A 12,640-nucleotide genomic window follows, 5' to 3' on the forward strand; every position below is an offset into this window, starting at 1 on the left:
TGCTACAGAGTTATGAAGTAACACCTTTGAGCAGGTTGATTAGAATTCTTTAAGGAATTTTGGGGCTCTAGTGGTGCAGTGGTATTTCCCCTACCTCTGACCCAGAAGGCCTGAGGTCAAGTACTGTCAGCTCATAATCTATCCGAACAGGTTGAGTCAAAATATTTAACTTGAGGAATTCCTGCAGCGATATCCTGAAATGGATATGTCTGTGATGATTGAATTCCAATAACCATAATTATCTTCCTTTATGCTAGGTATGCCTCTAACGTAGAGCTTTTTTCCCCAAATTCTTATTGATTCCAGTTTTTTGCTGGGGCACCTTCATGACATACTCATTCAAATGCAATCTTGATGCCACGAGTAGTCAATTTCATCTCATCTCTGAAAAGTTTAGCTGTTTTCTTTGTCCATCTGTACCAAGGCTGAACCCAAACTGAGTGTTAATGAACAAATAATATAAGTGCTGTCTAATAGTAACTTTGACCTTCCATCATTTTGCTGGGATATCTAGAGTGGACCTGGGGAACAGTCAGTTGACCAGACTTGTCCAGCTTTTAATGGACTGGATATAACTGGGTAATTTTATACATTGCTCGACAGAGCTAGTGTTGTAGCTATATTGGAACAACTTGCTCTGGAGCACTTGCCTTCATTATTATTGTCAAAATATTGTCAGTACCCACTGCTCTGCAGTATGCAGTGTTTTCAGCTACTACTTTTGATGCCACATGGAGTGAAGCAAAATCATTACAAGATTGATGTTGAGGGCTTCAGGCAGCAGCCAAGATGGATCATACATTTGGTGCTTCTAGCTGAAGGTGGATGTAAATGTATCAGTTTTGTCTTTTGCAATAATGTATTAGACTTGTCCTATTAATTATTTAATTGTTCATTGCTATTCACGAATGGATATGGCAAAACTATAGAAGTGAAATCTGATCCTTTGGTTGTAGATTTGTTTAGCCCTGAGTATTTAAGGCTTTTTCTGCAGTTTGGTATGCAGTAGTCCTGTGTTGTAGCTTCACCAAGTTGTCACCTTATTTTTAAGAATGCCTGACATTGTTCTTGGCATGTCCTCCTGCACTCCTCATTAAACAAGAGTCGATACCTTGGCTTGATGGTCCAGTGATGGATATGTCAACCCAAAAGGTTACAGATGGTGGGTGAATTCACTTTTGTTACTGTTGATGTCCCACAGTATGTCATAGATGCCAAGTTTTGAGTTGTAAATCCATTTAAAATCTGTGCCATTTATCACAACCACAACAGAATGATAGGCATCCTAAAAGTGAATGCGGAACTTCCCCTACAAGAATGTGTAGTGGTTACTCCTACAAGTACTGCCATGGACAGATGCAGTTTCCCTCTTACTGGTTCCCTCAGCACATGCTGCAGCTATGCTCATTAGACCTCAGGCAGCTTGACCAATAATGGGGCTATTGAGCAACTCCTTCTGCACCAAAGTCCCTGACCCAGAGTACATATTGTGCCCTTGTCACCATCAGTGCTTCTTCCAAAAAAAAACCACCTGTGGGACTTTGCATGGCCAATAAGGTTGTGTTCGATGTTATGTTCAAAGATGAGCTGTCTGCTTTCATTTCTTTCTGTAGACTTTGTTGCAGTTTTGATACTGAGTGGCTTGCAAGGCTAGTTCTGAGGGCACTTTAGAGTCAACCCTATTGCTATGAATCTGGAGACTCATTAGGCCAAATTAGGTAAGGATGGCGCAGCTCTTCCCTAAAAGATGTTAGAGAGGCTGAAGATACTGAGGATTTTTAACTAGGTGATCCAACAGTATTTTAAATTATCACATTGTTGATGTGGGACAAACATAAAGAGTAGGTTGAACTCCAAATCTCTTCTAATTTCAATGAGAATTAAAAAAGAAACGTCTTCATTCAAAGATGGTTAGAAATTGGAAGTTGTAACTTCAAGAGTGAATAGTACAGAGGTACTTGAGGGGAGGCTAGATTATTGTTTAGACCTAGTATTAGAAGGTTATGCTGAAAGGAATAGATGAAAGGAGGGGATTTGCCTGAAACATTAGTGCTAGTAAAGACTAGTTGGGCCAAATGGCCTCTTTCTATGCTACAAATTCCTTACAATTGCAATGAAGGAAAATTTTTTTAAAATTACAAACACTCTTACGATGTAACTAACATCAACTGCACAGTTTTGAATATAAATTCACCAGTTAATCAGTTCATTCAAGATGTGAATCTACAATTATACAGCATGGAAGCAAACTGTTAAATCCAATAGTCCATGCCAACCATGTTCCCAAACTAACCTAGTCTCACTTGCTTGCATTTGGCCCATCTCCCTTTAACCCTTCCCTATCCACGTACTTATCCAAATGACTTAGAATCATAGAATCCCCCACAGTGTGGAAACAGGCCCTTCGGCAAGTTCACATTTTCCCTTAGACATCCTACCCAGACCCATCCCCCTATTACCCACCTAATCTACACATCCCTGAACACTATGGGAAATTCAGCATGGCCAATCCACCTAGCCTGCACATCTTGGGAGGAAACTAGAGCACCCAGAGAAATCTCATGCAGACACAGGGAGAATGTGCAAACTCCACGCAGACACTTACCCGAGATTGAAATTGAACCCGGGTTCCTAGTGCTGTGAGGCAGCAGTACTAACCACTGAGTCACTGTGCCGCCCAAATGTCTTTTAAATCTTGTAACTGTACCTGCATGCACCACTTCCTCTGGCAGTTAATTCCTCAAACGAACCAGACTCTAAGGGAAAAATAAATTGCCCCTCGTCTTCTAAAGATTTCTCCTCTGCCCCCTAATTTTGAACTCTCCCGCCCTGGGGAAAAGAACATTGCTATTCATCTTATCTGTGCCCCTCATGATTTTGTAAACCTGTGTAAGGTCACCCATCAACATCCTGTAATCCACTGAAAAAGTCCCAGCCTATTTTTATAACTCAACCCCTCTAGTCCTGGCAGCATCCTGATAAATCTTTTTTCTGAACTCTCTCTAATTTAATAATATCCTTCCTATAGCAGGGCCACCAGAACTGCACAAAATACTCCAGAAGAAGCCTCACCAATGTCCTGTACAACCTCCACATGATGATCCAACTCCTCCTAGTTTAATGACCAGAATGACACTCTGTCTTAATTATATCTCATCTGTATTAAATGCGCATTAACTTTTGCTATGAGGATGCTAAAATAGAATCTACAGTTCACTTTATGGATCAGTGAATCAGAAAGATTTTGAAAAATTGGAAGTTCTCCCAGCAGGCTGGGAGCTAAAACTGTATCCTATTAATCAGCTCTGTGGTAAATCTGCAAACAAAAGCATTTTTTGTATGACAAGAAAAAATGAAGCATGAGGTACAAAGATAAACTCAAATCATAATTGTTACATTCTTTAGATGAGTCTTACTGATCTTCCAAAACTTACTTTGCATAGAGCTAATACAGAACTAGGCCATTTTTCTTTTCTGTCTTTCTTAATCAAGGCATATAAGGGTATGGCACCAACTGCTAGAAAATGAGATTAGAATAGTTAGGTGGTTTTTGACTTGCACAGATGCAGTGGTCTGAAGGGCCTTTTTCTGTTCTATAGATCTCTATGACTGTCTCAATCATTCTCCTTCGTCTATCCCTTGCAGCCAGAGCTGTCTTATGTTTCTAATAGTCTAATGTAATATTGCGTGACTTGAAACAAACTACAAATGTTCCTGTTTTTGTGTGAATTATGTTCTTTGCAAGTATGGAAGGCAGTTTTAAAATACTAGTGATCAGAGATAATGTGAACTGCAGATGCTGGAGAATCCAAGATAACAAACTGTGAAGCTGGATGAACACAGCAGGCCAAGCAGCATCTCAGGAGCACAAAAGCTGACATTTCGGGCCTAGACCCTTCAACAGAGGGCATGATCTCTAAGTAAGAAGTTGCCCTCTTAGGACAAGTGAAGGGTCTAGGCCTAAAACATCAGCTTTTCTGCTCCTGAGATGCTGCTTGGTCTGCTGTGTTCATCCAGCTTCACACTTTGTTACCTTATTTAAAATACTAGTGTTGTGTTACGTTCCTGAGCGGTCTTATTCTTCTCATGTTCTAACTCACAGTACATTGAAGCATGTTTTAGTCCAGCAGTTTGTCATCTCATGCTTGACAAAGAGCCGTTGGCCAACACATGAACCACAGTCTCACTGCAGCTTTGTGCTTTTGAATAATTATGTTTGTATGTAAATGTTGGTTTTAATATTTGAATGGAAATGACTGTCCAGTTCAGGTACGTGTTGTAGTTCTCGTAACCATTGATAAGCAGAGGAAATACAACATTATTCAGTATCTTCTGAGCAAGTAACTTAGAGTGCCCATACATAGTTTGCAGTCAACAATCATCACTGGAGTATTGATTCCTCTCTAGTCATTGTCTTCAGGCAGTGTGTTTAAAACTTAGTTTTGTCCTATTGTTTAATTTACTTATGTGACATTAATCTTGTATAAAACTAATTGCTAAATAGAATTACTATTTTTATATATGGAGAGTATATTGTTTTTTCCCTTTGGACGCACCATGCGATGCATGTTTTTTTCATATTCTTAGCATTTGCAAATGTGAGAATAAAAGTACAAACTGCTGTACTACTAAACCACAAAACAAGTTCCCCAGTTTGATTTCTAGTATTAGTTTATTATGTTCTTATTTCATCTCCATAAACTTCACCTTAGCTAAATTTTATCTTGTAACATATCTAAAACTGTCCATTTCATCCATGTTCTTATATGCTGCTTTCCCCAGTGCTTTAGTTTTAAATTTTTTTTCTTGTTAAATTCTTCTGTAGACATATGTGCACTCCCTCATTCTTAACTCCTTCCCTGTACAACTAAGAGCAGAAAAGGTTGAAGGAGGAGGGATTTAATAGAGCAGTTCAAACGTAGACCAAATTGGTTAAAAACTATTCCCACTGGCAGAAGGATCAGTAACATCAGTAAATGGATTTAAGACTAGTTGGCAAAAATCCCTATAGGAAATAAGATTTGTTTTCTCTTAGCAATGAGAAGTTGTTGTCTTGGTTGGAATGTACTGCCTAACAGAGTAGTGAAAGTAGATTCAGTAGTAATTTGAAAGAGAATTGGATATATACTTGTAAAGTAGAAATCAGCAGGACTATGGATAAAGATCAGGGAAGTAGATTGCATCCAGAGTGATGACCAGGAGTAGCAGGCAAAAATGCGTCTGCAAATAGTAAGATCCCATTCCTAACCATTCGTTCGAGAGCACTCAGACAACTGGAACATTTGAACAGTTTTGGTCCTCTTATCTGACAAAAGATACATGAGAATTGCAAACAATCAAGAAAAGCTTCACTAGAATGGTTCTGGTTATGGAGGGATTTTCTTAAGAGGAGTGGTTAAGAAAGTTCAGCCTGGTGACTCAGTAGAAGATGTTGGTCTCGTAAACCGAAGATCATGAGTTCGATCCCCATCTGTGCCTAGCAGCGTAATGGTTGTTAATTTCAGAGCCAACGTGCCCATAATTGGCCTTGGGTGGCATGGTAGCTGAGTGGTTAGTACTGCTGACTCCCAGCACCAGGAACCAGAGTTCATTTCTACCCTCAGGCAACTGTCCATGTGGAGTTTGCACATTCACCCTGTGTCTGCGTGGGTTTCCACCAGGTGCTCCGGTTTCCTCCCACAGTCCAAAGATTTGCATGTTAGCTGGATTGGTCATGCCAAATTGCCCATAGTGTTCAGATTTGTATGGATTAGGTGGGTTTTAGGAGGATGCGCCTTGGTGGGATGCTGGGAGGATGGGTCTGGACTTGTTGGGCCAAAGGTCCTTTTTCCACACTGTAGGGATTCTGTGATCTATTCATTGGAGTTGAGAAGAATGAGAAGTCACCTTATTGAAACAGAAAAGTTTCTTTGGCAGTTTGATGGAGCCGATGGCCTCAGGGGAGGCAATGGCCCAGTGGTATTATCAATGGACTGTTAATCCAGAGACCCAGATAATGTTCTGGAGACCTGGGTTCGAATCCCACCATGGCAGATGGTGGAATTTGAATTCAATAAATATCTAGAATTAGGCGTTCAATGATGACCGTGAATCCGTTGTTGATTGTTGGGAAAAACCCTTCTGGTTCACGATTGTCCTTTTTAGGGAAGGAAACTGCCTCCTTACCTGACCTGGACTACATGTGGCTCCAGATCCACAACAATGTGCTTGACTCTTAACTGCCCTTTGGGCAGTTAGGAATTGGTAATAAAAATGTGCAGAGGTTGTTTCTCCTTTTGGGAGAGTCAAGAACCAGAGGGGATGATTTCGAAGTAAGAAGTTGCCCTCTTAGGACAGAGATAAGAAGGAATTTCTTCTGAGGGTAGTGAATCTGGAATGTATCTTGTCACTGAGAGCTGTGAAGGGTACGTTGTTAAATCTGTCCAAAGCTGAGCGAGGCATTTTTAATCAATAAGGAAACCAAATGTTGTGGAGACATGGCAGGAAAGTAGAGATAGAATTATTAGATCAGCCAGACGGCTGCCCTTGGTTCTCGACTGTTCTGATAACTGTGCTCGTATTCTTTTGTAGTTGCTTAACCTGCTGTGATGTATGACTAATTTCATAATACTATGTATCCATTTTGCAAGATACTGGAAGAATTCCAGAACTATGGAACTGTTCCCAAGCAAGAATGAGTACTTACAGAAAAACATATTTTTTGTACTGTATGTACTAGAATTTAAAAAGCCAACCCATGAGACTTGCCCTACAAAAATAAAACTGTCCCTACTTTTACTAGAAACAAATCCTGTTGCAGTTATAAATTACTTTCTGTAGTTATGACAGATTACTAGATTAAACCTATGGATATTCGCACTGCCAATTCTTATGGCAGTATCACAGCTGAACCCATGTGGGTTTGGCTTGCCTATATCTGCCTTCTAACTTTAACCTACAAATGCCTATCACTGAAATATGGCTTTGTATGAATCTGCATTTACACCGGGGTATAAACAACTTTGTCGGTGTATAGGTGACAAGATTTGTTCTGGTGTAAATGCTATCTTCTCCTCCTCCATGGAATTTGCTGACTAAAATTGCTTCATTTAGCCAATATTCCCTGTAACCTCTTGGTTCAAGTGCATGGCCACTTTAAATTCTTTTGAGCAGCCATGCAAATAAAATCTGTGCAGGATCTTTCCGATTGTTGCACAGTGCAAATTAGAGGATATTTGTCTCTAGAATGTGTCAGATTTCTGTATGGAATAATTACAATTATTCATTTTGATCTGGTTGTCATATGGTTTAATTTTAATGAGTTTGGAGTTCAGCAAAATTAATTTGCAGTTGTTGGCACAATTGAATAATTGCTGAGATATTGGTATTTGTAAGGTGTTGCTGTATTAGAAGTAAAAGTTTTAAATTCTCATCTTCATGGTGTAAAATGACAAGTGCACTATTTATTTTTGCAGACAGCTGAATACAATTGGGAGTATAGAACTGAAAGCATTTTTGTGGCTTATGTTCAACTTGTTGTATGCAGCTGATGCAACACAATTATTCAAGCAGTATTTAAACCTGATCTGTTCTTTAATTGCAGCCAAAAGAGATGGGAGATGTGTTGCCTCAGATCTTACCTGATGAAATGAATTCTCCTTCAGGAATCAAGTAAGATACATTATCTATCTTACTTTTACCTTAAGGCCTCAAATGCTAGTAGTTTGGGAGTTATGGGGGTGGAGGGGGTGAAGAAATTCCTCCACTGACAAATCCACCTGTACATTTTTGTTTCTGCATACAGTGCAACTCGACGTCGACCAATCAAAGGAGCAGCAGGTCGACCAATTCAGTACAAGTATGATGACTTCCTGACACGGGCAACAGAGAGACACAATTATAAGGAGAGAAGCAGCTACTTGGTTACAAAAGAGAAAAAGCCAGTGCAGCGTCTTGTACCTGTGTGGCTTCAGATCCTGCTGTTCATCATTGTGTTGTTTATCCTGTTCCTGGTCTATCAAGCAATGGAAAGCAATCAAGAAAATCCTTTTGCATACTTCCTGGCAAATGCAGGCAACCAAGCAGCATCTCAGCCAGAACAGCTGGATACTCAAACCACACCAGATGTTGATTCATAGGCAGCTCCAGAGTAGGTGCACATGCCAAAACAGAAATGGTCTCAGATTTGAGTGCTTATAAAGTAGCTAAGCATTGTTGAACTTTACGGCTTTAAACAAATTGAGGTTTATGTCATAATATCCAGATATGCCAGTTGCATTGTGAAGAAAAGCTCATTAATGTCTCTGCCCTCTCCACCCCCATGCTCCCCAAACAAATTTAACCTGTGAATATGTATTCGCTTCATTGTGCAAGCAAACTGTGTGTTGTCCAGTTTATTCAAACTGAATTAGAAGAAGAAATGATAAAACTTCCCTTCAATTCTCCACAACCACAGATTTTCTAATTTGATTGCTCCATGATTTCACTGTTTATCAGTCCCAGTCACACCACAACGCATTTACATTGTACTATTTAATACGTAGACATTACTGCAAATTTCTGACATGGTGTCTTGTCATTTAATTTTGGCTAGAGAGAAAACCTTGAGGCTAGAATGGCTTTTTAAATAAAATGCAGCTTTGAATTTTGAAAATGTTGAGCTTTTCAGAACTGACATATTTAGGGACAACAGGACTACATATAATTTACTGGCTTATTATGTACTCTAAAATGTGTAGTGATTTCTTTTAGTGTTCTGGGTTAAATTATAATTGAAACTTTAGAATAATATTTCAAGTGTTTTTTTTAAAAAGATACCAGCAAATTGAAACAATTTGTCAAATCTATTGGTAGAATTTTTTTAACTGGGTTTATTTGAAATGTCTTGGAAGTCAGTTCTCCCAATTAAATAAACAGCTAAACTATTCAATAATACAATTTTCATATGTTGTTTTGTAATTATTTGTATATCAATTTATTACATTTATTGCTTGGTTTAATTCATCAGTTTTTTTTTCTGAAATGTATATACCCTTCACTTATCTATTATTAACCATATATAACTTGTGCACATAGTGTGAGCCTTCCATTTGCTGCACTATTTAAGAGTAACACGATCCTAGTTCACTCTCTGATTGTACTTTTCAACATGTTGCTTAATGCCTGTTGTCATTAAGTAATAGGAAAGTGAAAACATTGTTTCCATTTCTTAGATTGTAAATTGTTGTCTTTATTCCCATTGCGCCATTCCTTTTTATTTAGATATACATGTTCAGGCAGTGGCCAGACCCCTTGTTGGAGTAATTGTATTAACATAAATGCTTGAAAATCTGTAATCTTGGGATAGATCGTTGTTGAGATTTGTGAGTAAAGATGAGAAATATGTAGGAAGGATAGTAATGCAGCATTAATTGATCTTCTGTGTCAGAGCAGAGATATGAATTTCTGATCTTCATTATATCTGAAGGAGGGAACAAACTTGTCAAATTATCCAGTTTACAAGCAAACTTCTCCCTTTAACAGCAGGTTACATAGTAATAAATGCTTTGGAGCAACATTTTTGTCAGTAGGGTGTACATGGGAAAAAAAATAGCAAAAACAGTCTGTTAAACTCTTCGAGTTAAATAGACCCCTATTGCATATTAGCAAGAGAATAGTCCAGCCTCCAATAGTTTTGTAAGTTTTAGAAAATCTTGTTTTTTATTTAGAAGATAGAATTGATGCCATTCCTACAATGCTAAATTGTATGGCTTGCATAAAGCTTACTTTGTATGTCTCTGTTTAAAATTCACATTGCAAATGTTATCAAGAGACCTGGGTGTAAATTTTCAGCGACTTCTAGTATGAAGCTGAGAACAGTCAGAGCAGAAATTTTGGGCAGTCTTATACAGAGGTTAAAAGGCTGAGTTTGTTTGCCCTAATTTTCTAGCGAGTTTTCCCGTGAAATGAGATTCCTCATAGTATGAGCTAAGTCTCTGGAATATTTATCCCTAAACGTTGCAGTACAAAATAGGTGAAGGTGTTTAAAGTCGACAAATCTGATGTTTTGTATTTTTCCCAAAAAAAGTTACATATTGTGATTATCCTGAATGTTGAACGCTGTGTACAGATTTTTGTATTTTTTAATTGTGGTGCTTTCTCTTGATTGCATAAGAGCTTGTATGGTTTACGAAAACTGATGGCCGTTCTTTCATGCATTTGGTGTCAATACTCCAGATTTTCAGGATTTGCAAGAATAAAATGTTGGCTTTCCTTTAACTGCCTAAAAAGCTAAAAGTAGAAATTCAAAGAAGAATGAAAGAGGCATTCTTGAATCAGAAGTGTTTATATATTTTGGTTTGGTATTTTAGAACTTTAAAGTCCATGGAATTCCTGTTGTGTATTTTTCAGTTTTTAGCTTCCTATTTCTGAGATATAGGCATGTCGGCATTTTTTAAGAGGGTGGGTTTACTGTATCAATCTGATTTACATTTAATGAGAGCTTAACCAGCTATGATGATTTTGTAATGCCAGAATAGTCTAAAATATTCTTTCAAGTGCTGTATCTACACATGTGGCAAGGCTATAAATCTCACAGTGGAACAGTTTTCTTTTCCAATTTAACATGCCTGAAGTTCCATGTGAGAATAACCTTATTCAAAGTTAAATGGAAGACACCCATGCTTGCTGGAAGTAATCTTCTAGGATAATAATATTCTGGGTTTTCTTCCAAAGACCCACATTTCCCAGCAAGTCAGCTTGTAAGTATCACCAAAAAAGTGAACTTGCACCCCATGTCACTATTAATAATGCTTTTGGGAGACTGCACTTACTAATACACAATGAGCTTTAGATACACAATGCTTTACATCCAGAGGATTAGGCAACTTCATTTCCTGGATATTAGTTCACAAAGTGTGAAAGCTGTTTTGTAAATACACCCTTTTTAGTGATTCACTGTTTGTATTTTTGAATTTTTTTTCTGTGATGAACCCTGTTCAATTTCTAATGTTAAAAGCTTCTTATCTTTTTGTATATTTAGATAAGGCTTAGTCAATGTAACGAAGGAAAGAAAAATGCTATTTGGCTCCTGCAACCATGATTCATTACTGCAGAATTTTCTTTCTTAATTATTCAGTTCATAATTTTATGTTTTGTATAGAAATTTGGTCTTTTTTTTATTACTGTGGGACAATAGGGTGTAAGGAAAAGAGGAACCCCCAACAAATTCTGAATTCCATCCTCGCATGGCGAAAAAACAGTTCTTGGCATGCATTACTTTTTTTCCCCAGTTAAATCATTGCACCTCAACAGTTAGTGCAATTAAGAGATAACAAGGTGTAGAGCTGGATGAACACAGCAGGCCAAGCAGCGTCAGAGGAGCAGGAAGACTGACGTTTCAGGCCTGGACCCTTCTTCAGAATTTTTTTTTTAAAAACATCAGCCTTCCTGCTCCTCTGATACTGCTTGGCTTGCTGTGTTCATCCAGCTCTACACCTTGTTATCTCAGATTCTCCAGCACATGCAGTTCCTACTATCTTTGAAACAGTTTGTGTGCCACTATTTTAAACATCTAATTGCACTAAGTTTTTCTTCACTAAGTAGTGCAAGGACCATATGATCTTTGCTGCGTAACTTGTTGAGCAGATTGTCCTTCAGATTTGAAAACTAACTGGTTACACTTAGCTACAGTTGTTTGGCACTAGAGAACTGAAAATCTCCAAATATATGTAAAATCACAGTTTCTATCTTTAGCTTTTATTTTTACTATCCATATTAAACCTTTTGGAAAAATAGGACCATGTTTTATTTGAAAACAGATGAGAATTTTTTTTCTCTCCAAGTTCGAGGTTTTGAGACAATACCAGTAGAAATCTAGTATTTAACTGTGGAGGTTCTTGGGATACAGATTTGCATTCTAGGAATGGAGAAAAAGTTTGCCACGTTCTTAAAATGTGCCTTTTGGACACTTCAACTCTGGATGTTTGGCTGACACCTGGAATGGAGAACAGTTTCCAAACACACTGCTCCCATTTTATGTGTTTTCCGCAGTTGTTCCAGGTTTCAAAACTATTTTCAGCAGCTAAAAGCGACCTACTTTTAGTTCCGATGGATAATTGGAAAGATAAATCTTTGTAAACATTTAATGTATTAAAGTATATGTTCATAGCCTGAGGTACAGGAGCTCTCTTGCAGTCAGCAATGTGGCTGTGCTTTCTCCTGCTGTGGAAGGGTGCTAATTTCAAAGTCCACAATCAGTATCTGTAAAATACCAACAATATACATAAATGTCCAATTGGCTCAAAGTTCTCATTTTCTATTTTTCTCATTTGGCGATGTTTCTATCTAAAGTGCTCAGTTTTGGAACTGTTTAAATGCTAGTTCATGTCTTGAATGTGCCTTATTTATTAAAATTCCTTATCCAAATTTAAATAAAGTTTTGTATGTTTAAGATGTACCTTCATTTTGTGTGCAAGTATGTTTGTTTTGACTTATTATTGTCACATACTGTTTTCCTTGCTAATCAGATAAATCATACCTGGCATAAGCACATCAGGGTAATAGAACAGCATGCAGAATATAGCTACAGAGAAAGCAACTCTGATACTTGATATGTCTGTTGATAAGTCTGATAACAGCAGGGGAGAAGCTGTTCTTAAATCTATTGGTGCATGTTTTCAAA

The 12,640-nt window shown here is 37.9% G+C and overlaps 1 protein-coding gene across 3 annotated transcripts in view; it reads left to right on the plus strand.

The window, feature by feature from the left end:
• The window catches only part of LOC125462813 (lamina-associated polypeptide 2, isoforms beta/delta/epsilon/gamma-like), a 36,029-nt gene extending 23,614 nt beyond the window's left edge, over nucleotides 1–12,415 (plus strand). For all 3 annotated transcript variants that reach the window (XM_048553223.2, XM_048553221.2, XM_048553222.2), the window contains 2 exons: nucleotides 7,583–7,650; nucleotides 7,784–12,415. In XM_048553223.2, coding sequence (XP_048409180.1) covers nucleotides 7,583–7,650; nucleotides 7,784–8,117 — 402 coding nt within the window. In that variant the 3' untranslated portion in view covers nucleotides 8,118–12,415. The remainder of the gene's footprint in view (nucleotides 1–7,582; nucleotides 7,651–7,783) is intronic.
• The last annotated feature ends 225 nt before the right edge of the window (nucleotides 12,416–12,640 follow it).

This window comes from Stegostoma tigrinum, chromosome 21 (genome assembly GCF_030684315.1).
Source record: "Stegostoma tigrinum isolate sSteTig4 chromosome 21, sSteTig4.hap1, whole genome shotgun sequence".
In the NCBI taxonomy this organism is placed as follows: Eukaryota; Metazoa; Chordata; class Chondrichthyes; order Orectolobiformes; family Stegostomatidae; genus Stegostoma; species Stegostoma tigrinum.